At 39.5% G+C, this 11,846-nt stretch overlaps 2 protein-coding genes across 2 annotated transcripts; both read right to left on the reverse strand.

The window, feature by feature from the left end:
* Window positions 1-932: 932 nt before the first annotated feature.
* Window positions 933-4,769, reverse strand: LOC111651619 (uncharacterized). The gene is made up of 6 exons (XM_023401613.2): window positions 4,624-4,769; window positions 3,606-3,713; window positions 3,465-3,507; window positions 3,203-3,327; window positions 2,196-2,248; window positions 933-1,509 (listed from the first exon to the last, which is right to left on the reverse strand). Exons 1-6 carry the CDS (start codon window positions 4,631-4,633, stop codon window positions 1,042-1,044), a joined length of 807 nt encoding a protein of 268 aa, XP_023257381.1. The 5' UTR covers window positions 4,634-4,769; the 3' UTR covers window positions 933-1,041.
* A 1,162-nt stretch (window positions 4,770-5,931) lies between these two features.
* Window positions 5,932-11,302, reverse strand: LOC111651621 (uncharacterized). The gene is made up of 7 exons (XM_023401615.2): window positions 11,142-11,302; window positions 10,560-10,901; window positions 9,916-10,025; window positions 9,563-9,719; window positions 7,415-7,867; window positions 6,603-6,702; window positions 5,932-6,398 (listed from the first exon to the last, which is right to left on the reverse strand). The coding sequence occupies exons 1-7, from the start codon at window positions 11,221-11,223 to the stop codon at window positions 6,251-6,253; spliced, it is 1,392 nt and encodes a 463-aa protein (XP_023257383.1). The 5' UTR covers window positions 11,224-11,302; the 3' UTR covers window positions 5,932-6,250.
* Window positions 11,303-11,846: the final 544 nt, after the last annotated feature.

Consider the following 11,846-nt stretch of genomic DNA (forward strand, 5'->3'; position numbering starts at 1 on the left):
TTTAATATAAAATTATAGAAAACATACTGTACAACACGTCTTAAGTCTTGCGTCTTCCCTATGGATGTACCCCGACCCTCCTGAAGTGAAATCTGATTGGACCTTTACAGGGAGGCTTCAATTTTGTAGCCAGAAAGCTAACACAATAGCAGACCTGCTAACAGCTGCAGATGGAGCCGGACTGAGAGAGAGAGAAAGAAGTGAGGGAAGAGCAGCAGTTACAAATCGCTAGTTGTCTGCTTTGGAATGATTTTTATAAGGAACCCTTTTGATTTTTGTGATCTGTGGAGCCTTACGGACTAAAGGAATATAAATAACGGAGGAATGGAGTGAGAATCTGACCTGTAGGCAGTCACCATGCTCCATTTGTACACAATGCTGGTAGATATTAATGTATTTAATAATCTATATTGACAAATGTTTAAGCGTTTACTCCGTCAGAACAGTTCAGATCCTTCTAATGGGCCTGTGGACGGGTCGGCGGTCATAATCTCATTTCCCCTTTTTACTGTCTTGCCTTTCATTTTTATCTTCATATTAGCTTCATCTCGAGTCATAACGTGATTTTAAAAGCAGATTCACATTTGTATAGACAAGCTCATTCATTCAAGAAAACATTGTCTTGAAGCTTGGCCAGTGCCTACAGCATGGAAAACATGTACGATTTTTTTCCACACCTTTCTATATATATATATGACTGTGAGACATCAGTGAAACAGTTAAAGATCATCCTTGTCCTTTGACGATTCAGTGTTTTCCTTGTCTTTCGCAACAAAAACTGAAAATTTCCACGTGGCCCCTTGACCTCTAAATGTCACACACCGTGTTTCCTTTTCTCTTTATGTCCTCTACATTTAGTTCGAGAGGTAGAGGTAGCTTGTTTGCATCAAAGAGGAAATTGCTCAACTGTGTGAATACTGAAGATCAGATACTTTTCATTCTTGTAGACAGTAATAGATAATATCTTTATTTCGCATTTCCAGGTGACCTAGAATCACGTTCTGAACAGTTTGAAACAGCAAGTATTAATGTGATATGTGCTTATTGATCTGTGTCATTCTGAGTAGCCTGCAACTCTGAAAGCTGTGCACACACAGTCCCATTACCAACACCTTGTCTATCTTTTCCTTCCTCACCCTCTTTCTCTCCTTTCCATTCTCTAATTCCCTCATCCTCCCGCATTTTCACCCCCTCCCATCCCATGATCTCCCTCTCCATGTTTATGCCCCTCTCTCTTTCCATCTCCTCTGTCTCTTGGGCTATCTGTTGACTGTTCAGGTAGATGCTACTGTGTGAGACCATGGTGCTGGTGTCTCTGGAGGGAAGGTGAGCGTCCACGTCTCCTTCCACCTCCAAGAAAGAATTCCCGGGCGGTGTGAGTTGAACAGGCAGCTGATCCTTACGGTTGCTTCGGCTCTGAGTCTGGTCTTGCTGATGACGATGCTTCTTCTTACGTTTTTTTGCCAACTTCAGATCAAGGGAGGCGTAATTGAGGTCAGGCTCTAAAGGCTGGTTTCAGACATAAGAGACAAAAAACGGTGGGTAAAGTATAATTTGTTGAAGTTTTTATGTGCTGCAGCACTGTACCCCAGTTTAAATGAAATATCTTGCAGGTTCTCAAATATTTCTCATAGACATGTTTATTTTTAGAACATTTCGTGCTTAGTTGTGTTCATTGGTTCACAGTTTTATTGACCACAATGTGTCTATGGTGTTTGCTGCTTTCCGTTTTGAAAGCAAATCTGTCAGCATGGGTTAAACTGGTCTGCATGGGTTTTTTTTTTTTATTACATAAAATAGGCTACATGTCATATATTTTCGTTCATTTTAAACTGAACACATATACTAAATATACATACATCGCAACATATACCAAAATAGCAGTATAAACCAAAGGCGTTCAAACATGTGGTTTAGCATATGACTATAATGAAAACAAGTGACTGAAAACAACAACCCATTATTGCTCGTTACCTTCAAGCGCATATTATATTTACTACATTTAATCCTCCTAATTGGAAATGCAAAGCTAGGTCCCTACACATGCTATCAAATGTAACATAAACTAACATACACTAACACTTTATGCAGCAACATCACGTAAAGAAAACGATGTGAGACTTACGTAAGAACTAAATCCATGGAAACAAACTCTGAGAGAAATAGTAATGTGGTAATGAAATTGTAGCAATCACCTTCAAACGATGCATGGTCATCATCTCATAGCAAACCTCTACACGACCTGAACCTGAAGTGAAACACATGATTTGGCACATTTACATTCTACTAATTAAGAAAATATAAATTACATTAATTTCAAAAGAGAATAATATAAACTTGTAAATGCTACGACTGAATAAATTACAACCAACAGGACAGTTGGACAATTTGCATATTGCCTAATTGCACAAGATCCTCATTGCCTTCATGCGATTCACATGCCGTTACAATGTTTACACCATACCTATGGTATTACACTAAATTTATATCTTTACATTATATTTACATCTGTAAAGTATATTTATATTCAGCACATCGTTTTTTTTACCACAGTATATATAGTAGGTCGTAAGTGTATGGTATGACAGTGTAATACGTATGGTGCATATGTATATCCCCCTGCACGCAGCCCTCTCTGTTGCACCATACGGTCCAAGGAGAACGATGACGGTAAAGCTCTACGTGACTTGACTTCAACAAACAGTGCAGCTAAATATTCAAAATGACTTTAAACTATAGTAAATGCTTTTATTTATGCATTTAGCTCATGTGTGAACTGCATGCAATTGATTCAAATGTATTTTCATTCACTTTTAATGATTCTATAACTTGGCCACACGGCAATATAGTGTCTACAAATACAGAAAAAAGAAACAATTATATATATATATAAAAAAAAAAAACTAAACATGTCAAATACTACATGGGCTACATTTCTTGTGATTCATGCAACTTTTTTTTTACACTTCACACATGCAATACTACACCTCATGTGAATACACTGATGTAAATATTTTTCTTTTAACTACGCTTGATACCTCGTCTGCGCTGCTGCTGTGATGATGTGAATTCCCCTCCATGGGATTAATACATATAATCTGATCGTATTTATCTTATCTCATTTTTTGTGATCGACTGAGTAATACAGTGGCATGCTCAGCAAAATGGCGTTATTTACTATAAACGGCAGGCCTGCACTCACCTCTTCTGTCTGTGCTGATGTTGCCATAGATTGGATTTTCCTGTTGCTCATGATCATTGTGGGGATTTTCCTGCTGCTCGTGATGATTGAGATCATGAAAATAATGGCCTTCATCCGGTGAAAGGCTTCAAACAAAAATAAAATTGAAATATTGGAATAACGGTTATTACTTATTACAGATTAAAATGCATTGGACTGAATAATAATGGGCGGACGTGCACGTGTTTTTGCCTAATTTAAAAAAAGAAGATAAAAAGCATACCCTCCTCCTTCATATTTCTGTGGGTAACAGCAATTGCCTTTGTCTGTATAAACAAAATATATAGCAATTTATAGAATGTCTTGGTGTCCTTGTAAAAAAAACAATATGCCACCCCCCCCCAAACTTTACACATAATCATACCTCTGCAAAAATAGGCTCTTCGTCTGATGCAGAAGAACAGATTGAGACACATAGACATCAACAAGGCCAGAAATAACAGCAGCAGACCCACCAGTTCAGTCTGACACACTAAAAAGAGAAACGCAAACTGACTATTAACACCACAAACCTTTTACACATCTGTCCGAGGGAATCAGTCAGCTTTTATCAGTTTGGAATTTCCACCTGTGCGTCTCGATGACTAACATAAAAGATGAAACATTTTTAAAAATGTGTCATCGCTTGTGAAAAACAAGTAAGTTGCTTCAGCAATACGAGACAATCCCAGTCCCTTACCTGTAGAGATGAGAAACTGAGGGCAAAACAGAGAAAGTTGCACTATTAAATATGTGATGGCGGTTATTCTAAAATGATATTGTATATAGTGTATACTACGAGTTGATCTACCTTGTGCTACTGTATATAGAACATCTATATGTTTTTTGGAAAAAGAAAAAAAAAAGTTTAGAAAACGCAATTGAGTAGTAAAAATATTATCTTCAAGAAAATGTGTATTTTACCAGTTACAACTCAAAAATACTGACACATTTCACAGGAAATGAATTCTTCCTTCTGTAACAGCAGCTTTAGCGTGAACGTGTGATAGTTTCTGTGTAAGTAAAATAATTTGGTTAAAAAGTGTCACAAGTGCTTCAGGAAATCAAATGTGCTGCACATGATGAACATATGTATTGTGACAAAATAAAACGAGTTTACATGTGGACGCTAAACTACGCTAAACAGAGCAATAAACCGTTAAGTACATAAAAAGTAGGATTATCAATTCATTGTTTTTTCTGTTGTAATCGTCCACTCTTTACTTCCACCTTTTGTTCTGCCATATTTGTGACATGTGCTTTAGAAATGATTTAGCTTTTTCTGTTTTTGTATATTTATATTAAGTGATACAGACAATATTTACACAGATATGTACATGGTAGAAATATTAGATATGAGTTTGAAAATCTAAATATAATTTTAGAAGTTGCTCTGATCCTACCGTGTGTCATATTCCAGCCGACTTGAACAAAACGGGTTGTCTGTCTGACACGGTTGCTCTCAGGCTACAGGGCATCACTGTGTTTAGTCAGTGAGGTGTGCTCCATTGTAGTCTATTTTTACTTCGCTGTAGTTACCTCTCTTATCGCAGCGCTTTGAAAACTGGCTGCTCTTCAGTTACAAACAGGAAACTATGTAACCTCATTCTGAGGCACCCGGTCTCAATATCATTGCTAGATACAAAACAGTTTCAAATAGGTCACCGTGGTGCTATCTTAAGATGAGAATGGTTTATAAACAACTGTTGGAAGTTAATATTTATATAAACATGTGAAAATGTTTAAAATGTCGGCACAGAAACTTTTAATTCAGTTCATTTGCTAGCTGTTTAAAAACTTTCAAATACATGTAAACTGGAAGTTTTAACATGTAGATTTGGTTTGGGTACAGTATCATAGACCTTGATACATTACATGGACTGTCTGTGTGCACAAACGTCATAGCTATCATAGCTACGTACATCAAGAAATAAACCTCTCACACACAACGTACATTGTGGTTTTTGTCACTGTGGTTGGAAAATCAGAAAAAAGTGCAATTGTGAAAGGTTTCTTGGTACAGTGTGGGAAAAAAAATGTCTACTGAGAAACTACAAGTGTATTTTATTTTCAAAGTACATTTTCAGAGAAATGTTCTCCTCAGGAATTATAAATCACCATAAAAGCAGCAAATATTCAAAAACTATGAAAAACGGTGTTGTTAAAATTTCTAATACCCATTTCCCCCGTGTGTGCACGTGTGCCTGTGTTAAATGTCACCCAGTGGTTGTTATATTTGATAGCCATTTAGCCCATGTGGTTTGTGGTTTCAGCCCCAGCTTTGTAAACTCCGTTGTCACCCTGTGGTAGCTGTGGACAACAGTGGCCTTTGATATAAAGCCCTTTGTCAATTTGTCACATCAGCACTAAACAGCTACTGTAGAGGAAGTCACTGTGCTTCAAGGCAGGAAATCCCAGTACAGGTGAATGCCAGAATTACATCTTTACAGCAGCAGAGGCAGCAGATCTTTAAAAAAACACGTGGAGAGTAAATCTGCTTTTTTGTAGTTATGTTTCTATGCAAACGAAAATGCTTGTTTACTGCTGCATCAGATGTAAGAGCTGGGACTTCAGATCCTAATGACTGCATGAGAAAAGCACACCGGATATACCGTACAATATTACAAGAATGTCATAGGAGAGAAAAGAAAATGACACAAGCAGCTGCAGTGTAATAGTTCAGAGTTAATACTGAGTCAAAACTAAGCAGATTTTATTGTTTGATTTATTATTTATTAGAAACTTCATGTTGAATCTTATTACATTTATTTTATTACGTTACATTTACAATAAAAAAAATATTTAACCTCTGTTTGAGGTAAACAACAAAAACACCTTATACACAATAGCTAAGACGCAGCCCCACCCAACCACAATGTACACTTGGCCCTCCTGCAGCTTGAAACTGACCACAACTGAAAGTAATACAGCTTGTACTTCTGCACGTAACCAAGAAAGGATACAGCTAACACTATATCCAAACAATCAATGCATATAATTTATCAACCCATCATCATTAGTCGTCGTATGTTAATAGATTTTCTTTTCGTATCTTTCAAGTTCTATTACCGAGTTACAGCGTGCAGTGGGGAAAGGCTGTGTCGAAATCTCACGGTGTCCTGCAGCTGTATACTTGACTGGAGGAGGAGGGGGTTTGAATGGAGGCGGTAGAGCCATCCTACACAGACAGAGAGAGAGAGAAAGGGAGAGTGAGAGCACAAATATTGACTTGAGACATTGCTAGAAAGTTTGCTGTACCCAGGAAGCACAAGGATGTTATAGATCATGTGCATCTATCAGAAAATAAGTCTGATATCAATATTTTCCTCTCCTTCAGGGTCACACACTGGGTGACCCTGAATGTGTGCGGGCTGAGTTTTACCTCTGTTTTATGAGGTGTCTCCTGTAGAGAAATCCAACTACAGCGATCAATAACAGAATTGGAACAACGATTAACGCAGCCAAGTGACTCCGTTTGGTATCTGAGAAGCCGGTTCAGAGGGAAGAAGAGTGTCATTTTGGAGGACAGCAACAGCTACAGATGTGTTCCTAAGATATTGATCAGCTTTCTGTGGTGAGACCCGGCAGCAGAAAAAAAAAAAAAAAATGCAAAGCTACAATGTGAAACTTTTTGCCTTGAGGCAGAAAAGTGTGTCTTGCAGTTCTCCCCTTGAGCTGGTTGCACTCCAACCCCAGGAGATGACACCTCTTTTAATGAGGTTTCTATCTCAAAAGGGCATGTAGCCCGAGGCTGGGAAAAAGCCTCCACATGTCATGAAGATGCAGATGGTGAGGGCAAGTGAACTGTGGCTGATACTCATTTGTATTTTTGTAAGGCGTTTTGCCAGTTGAGCATTTAGCTCGGTTGTTTGTAGTTATTTCCTGCTTTTAAACCGTTTCTGTTGTTTACAACAGACACAAACCCAATCTGCTGGCAGTGACCCCGGAGCAAATGATATGCCCCAAACAATCTGCGAGCATCAGTAAAGAGCCAATTTCAGGCAACAAAGGAATGTAGATACAGGCTTTCAGCCAGAGAAAGATCAGTAAAGCGTCGTATAACCTATTGCTGATAACATTAAAAAGATTTTTCTCTCCATCTTAAATCGTGCACCACTTTTTTTTCTTTTTTTTGGAGTGGCAGGGCAGAAAGTGGTGACGGATTTTATCCTTGAAATATTAAGTAATCATTACCTTGACTGTTTGCTCCAGTTCCAGTACTTAGTCTTGGAGTTACATCATAGTTTTCAGTAATGTTTCCCGTGGTGCTGGACTCCTCCGTCCCGTTTGACTCCTTCGTCACTTCATCAATGGCCATTTCCTGTGTTGATGCGAACACTGTACTGCCATAACGTAAAGTAGTGGCGTTGAGGAAGCGAAAAGGCTCAGTATGTGTTGGTGTTGCAGGGGATGATGTGACACTGACATGTGTATCGTTTATAAAAGAGGTTATGTTCTCTCCAGCTGTGATCGTAACATTGCCGGGGCGTGGATTATCATCGGTGGCATCGGTACCCGTGCTCGTGGACCAAGTAACGTCGGTGTCGGTGGTTGAAAGCCCAGTGGTTGGGTATGTGGTGAAGCTGCTCTCTGCAGGTTCTATCAAACCACCTTCGGTTACTGGCTGTGGTGACGCCGTTGAGAGATCTGAAGGTAGGAGAACAGGGAACTTCACAGTAAATATGCAGCAAAGACTCAGTGTATTGTGTTCGTGTTGTCGATGCAGTCTCAAAAACATAATTTCTTGGAGGTCAAAGTGGTCACTTGTTAGAAACACCTTACATGGAAAACTAACAAACTGTAGCCTATCCATCAAATAACAATCAGTTTGTACTTGTTAGCGGCATTAATTAATGAACTAAAAAGTCAATAGCTAGTTGGGACATGTAGGTAAATACACTTAATTGCTTGCTTACCAAGCGTTAAATGAGAAAATCTGTACTGTAAAAATGTAGCTTAGCACAAAAACTGGAAACAGGAGCAAACAGCTAGCTGGGCTGTGGCCTATCCAAATCTGCCTTCCAGCGACTCTGGAGGTCACTACCGCGTGTCGACTGTCGACATTGTGTTTGTTAAGTCCGAACAAAAAGAAACATTGTGCTTTCACGGGGAGTTATGAGCTGCAACTTCCTGCAGGCCCTGCTGCTGCCAGCTAAGAAACACTCCTGGCACATAACCTCCTGTAGAGAAATAAGTTGTCTTTTTTTTTTTTTTTACACTTTGTGTTTCCCAAAATGTTGAACTGTTCCTTTGATGAACTTTATGATTAAAAAGCTGAATACAGAGTAGGGACTGCAAAACTTTGAAATACCCAGTGCACGGCGATACATCATTAAAACATGGGCCAGGTTGGCATTTATGAGCACTCTGTGCATAATCAATAGGTGAAATAAGGCAAAAAAAAGCTCATTGGAGATCCTGGAGTGTGAAGTCAAGGACACAGATTCCTGAGCTAAAGGTGTGGGCATGAATTGAAAATTCAGCAGCAAGGTGTATATATATTATAAGTAATAAGTGCAATTAATCCATTGTGAGTCTTTTTTGTTTTGCCATGTGTGCCCCCATACATACACCTGTGCAGAACCTTCATTAATCTAATAATAAATAATTGCAATTTGATAAATAATCTATCGAATTGCGCTTAATACAGTCCAATGCTGCGATGCAACGTGATCTAAGACGGAAGCTTTTCTCTACTGCTTTGCAAACCTTCATTAAGGCTGCACTGCTCCTCTTTGTCCAACAGATTGTGCTGTCACCCCATGTCATGATTCAGAGACGCTGTTGCTGAGACTCTGCTTGGGGAGTTTTGTTCTTGTGGCTTGAAACTGATAGAGAGGAAGAACAGGAAATGACTTCTGACATCTGTGTGGCTTTTGTTTTTTTTGTTTTTTCTTTAGTTACATATTGAAATTCACATGCAGTTCAGTTTGGTTGTTTTGTCATTTAAAACCCTGAATGCTGTTTTAGCTCAGCTGAGCTCATATTCAACCTAATCCCATGGGGCGATTGATTTGCAGCAAATAATTGAAGATTTTTTTAAAACATTTTTTAAAGTTTTGTAGTTCCCAATTTGTTCAGTTACTGGTACTTTCTCATAACATGCCTGGCAGATTTGAAATCCTTTGAATCTCTCCCTTTCCTTTCAGCTAATTAAAAATCTAAATTGAGTGAGCTACAGTATAATGACAAAAGTCAAGAATGAGCTCTCTGGTCCAGTGCAGTTTATTAAGTCATTCAGTCTCTTGGGCCCCTCTCCTAGATTGTTAATCCAGCCCTGAGGAAATGCTGAAATTGAGTACGACACAAAGAGAGAGACGGTGGCGAGGAAACGAAGCTCACCTGTGCTTAAGCTTGTGGTCGCTGTTAGCACGGTGACAGTAAACTCTTTATGCAGACTCTGGTTTCCTGTGTTGACAGTCAGTGCATAAACCCCTGCGTGAGCGTCGGTCACCCGCCAGAGCTCTAGAGATTCACTCTCTGACACCGGCATCTTGTTCTGGGGCAAAAACAAGATTATGTCGCACATTCGGTAGATACCTCTCACAGTGTATGTAGGTTTTGATGTCAGAGGTAATCAAATCATCTCGGCGCTCACTGAACGTTTAATTGAATAAGCAAATAAAATCATTGAAATCAAATTCACTGGACTGGCAGAAACATACTGATGAACTGTTTTTTCTGCTTTCTGTTACCTTGGTCCACCTGTACTGTGCATCAGCAGAGGCTCTGCAGCGAATTGTCACGTTTTCTCCATTACGGACGTCAACAGCACCGTCCACATCACACGTTACTTTAACCACAACTGACAGAGAGAAAATGTGAGGATTAATACAAATTCTTGCTCATGTGCAGCATTTGCTGTAAAATGAAACCAACAAAATGACATCTGAGGATAATACCTGCTAAAGATTACTGACATAAACAACACCTCCCGTAATTGTCTTCTGCACCTATTATGATAACAACATCCCTTCGCTTTGCTTTCAGCTGAAATGAAGGTGAGGGTATGTTTTTCCTGCATCAGTGGACAACTATGTGACTGATGAGGAGAAGAAGAAATGGGCCAAACAGAGGGAAGAGGGAAATAAATTTTTCATGGCAAACAAAGCTCTCAGATGTGTTCTTGCGATTATTACATACATTTGCTCAGAAGTAAATAACCGCCGTGATTGGCAGAGAAGCAACGCTCTGATGCAATCAGGAGTAACATGAAATATATGCAATGGACAATAAACTATAAAGTTGCTGTACATGTCTCTCCAAATATGAAATCCTGTGAGGTGCTGCAGAGTCTGGTTAAGGTCTGCAGGTGTGACTTTGCATGCACTTGCCGTACCTTTGATCTTCAGCTCCGTCTCCCTCCTGATGGAGCCAGAGGGAAAGGCTGCAATATCGCAAATGTAGATGCCACTGTCCCATTCATTCACCGCAGGAAGGTGCAGATAGGAGCCCATCAACTTGTTTGCAGTATCGTTCTCAATCTGTATAGTGACATTGGGCCAAAATAGATGGACCCCATAAAGCTGACTATACAGAGCCAGCTTTGTGTTTTTCTTACTCCATTCAACATTGACAATCTTGAGTTGAGGATCGCTCTTTACGGTACAGGGTAAAGTAATGTTCTGGCCCACCACTGCCTCTGTCACTTCATAACGGGTCCTCTCAACATCCGGGAGCCCTGTTAAACATATCAGATACAGTATTGGAAGCAAGAAAAGTAGAGGAGACAAAATCACTTACACTTTGAAGTTGATAATACAAACTGCAATCCTGCTGGGATGCAGGCTGATAAAAATTGTAGCATTATACTGAGACAGCTTGTCACACCAGAAGCCAATACACATTTGAAACCCATGGTGAATATCCCAATCTTTGCCGCTATACCATATGAGCAACAGCGCACATGGTCCAGGATTACCTTGTATAACAGAGGCATAGAGGAGGAGAGAGAAGGCCGCTCCCAGCGCAGTTCCAGCCATGTTTGAGCTCCCCAAACTCATTACGATCAATCAGGCTGAATCCATCGAGGGATTCGGCATAGACAGAAACAGTAGACTGTCGGCTGGGGTTAAAGAGTGGGGCAGAGACTGTCAGACAGTGAACAGGATGACTTATCTTCACAGGAAGCCGCACACAGAGACAGAGTGAGTCATAGTTTTAGTGCTGCAGCTTTGCGGTGAAAAGCTCTGTTGCAAAGCGGATATTTGCATAGGTGGTAAATCTATGCAATGCTTATCATTATGTATTCTTTTAGTCAGGGCTAACTAACGCGATGCAGAGGAGAGACTCATTTGGTTTCAGATTACATCACTGATGATCTAAATCGTCCAGTAAGAAAGATGCCAAGGGAGCAAACAAACACAAACAAGACGGAAACATTAATTAATGCTCTGACTAAACTTCTCTTTTATTAATTCATTCCAGTCATGCACAAGTTTAACACATATCAATATACCTTTTAGCTTCACCTGTTGGTCAATACTTACTCAACACACAACAGACATCTCTCTCCCTCATTTGATTTATGTTATTTTCAAGGTGATCCAGTGACCAGAGGAGAGACTGTTGAGCGTGCTTATACGTATGTAACAACGATGGTATGACTGAAAAATGTAATAGCTTT

This window comes from Seriola lalandi, unplaced genomic scaffold (genome assembly GCF_002814215.2).
Source record: "Seriola lalandi dorsalis isolate HSWRI2012SDOR001 ecotype SW California unplaced genomic scaffold, Sedor1 jcf7180002053710, whole genome shotgun sequence".
In the NCBI taxonomy this organism is placed as follows: Eukaryota; Metazoa; Chordata; class Actinopteri; order Carangiformes; family Carangidae; genus Seriola; species Seriola lalandi.

What these genes read in the sequence shown, in the direction of transcription:
- LOC111651621 (XM_023401615.2), bottom strand. Translation starts at nt 11,223, where the DNA reads ATGAGTTTGGGGAGCTCAAACATGGCTGGAACTGCGCTGGGAGCGGCC. An exon ending in GACCACAAGCTTAAGCACAG is followed by an intron (nt 7,868 to 9,562) that starts GTGAGCTTCGTT and finishes TCCTACCTTCAG; the next exon opens with ATCTCTCAACGGCGTCACCA. An exon ending in AACTGGAGCAAACAGTCAAG is followed by an intron (nt 6,703 to 7,414) that starts GTAATGATTACT and finishes CCGGCTTCTCAG; the next exon opens with ATACCAAACGGAGTCACTTG.
- LOC111651619 (XM_023401613.2), bottom strand. An exon ending in CAGAAATATGAAGGAGGAGG is followed by an intron (nt 3,328 to 3,464) that starts GTATGCTTTTTA and finishes TTTTGTTTGAAG; the next exon opens with CCTTTCACCGGATGAAGGCC. An exon ending in TGACCATGCATCGTTTGAAG is followed by an intron (nt 1,510 to 2,195) that starts GTGATTGCTACA and finishes GTCTGAAACCAG; the next exon opens with CCTTTAGAGCCTGACCTCAA.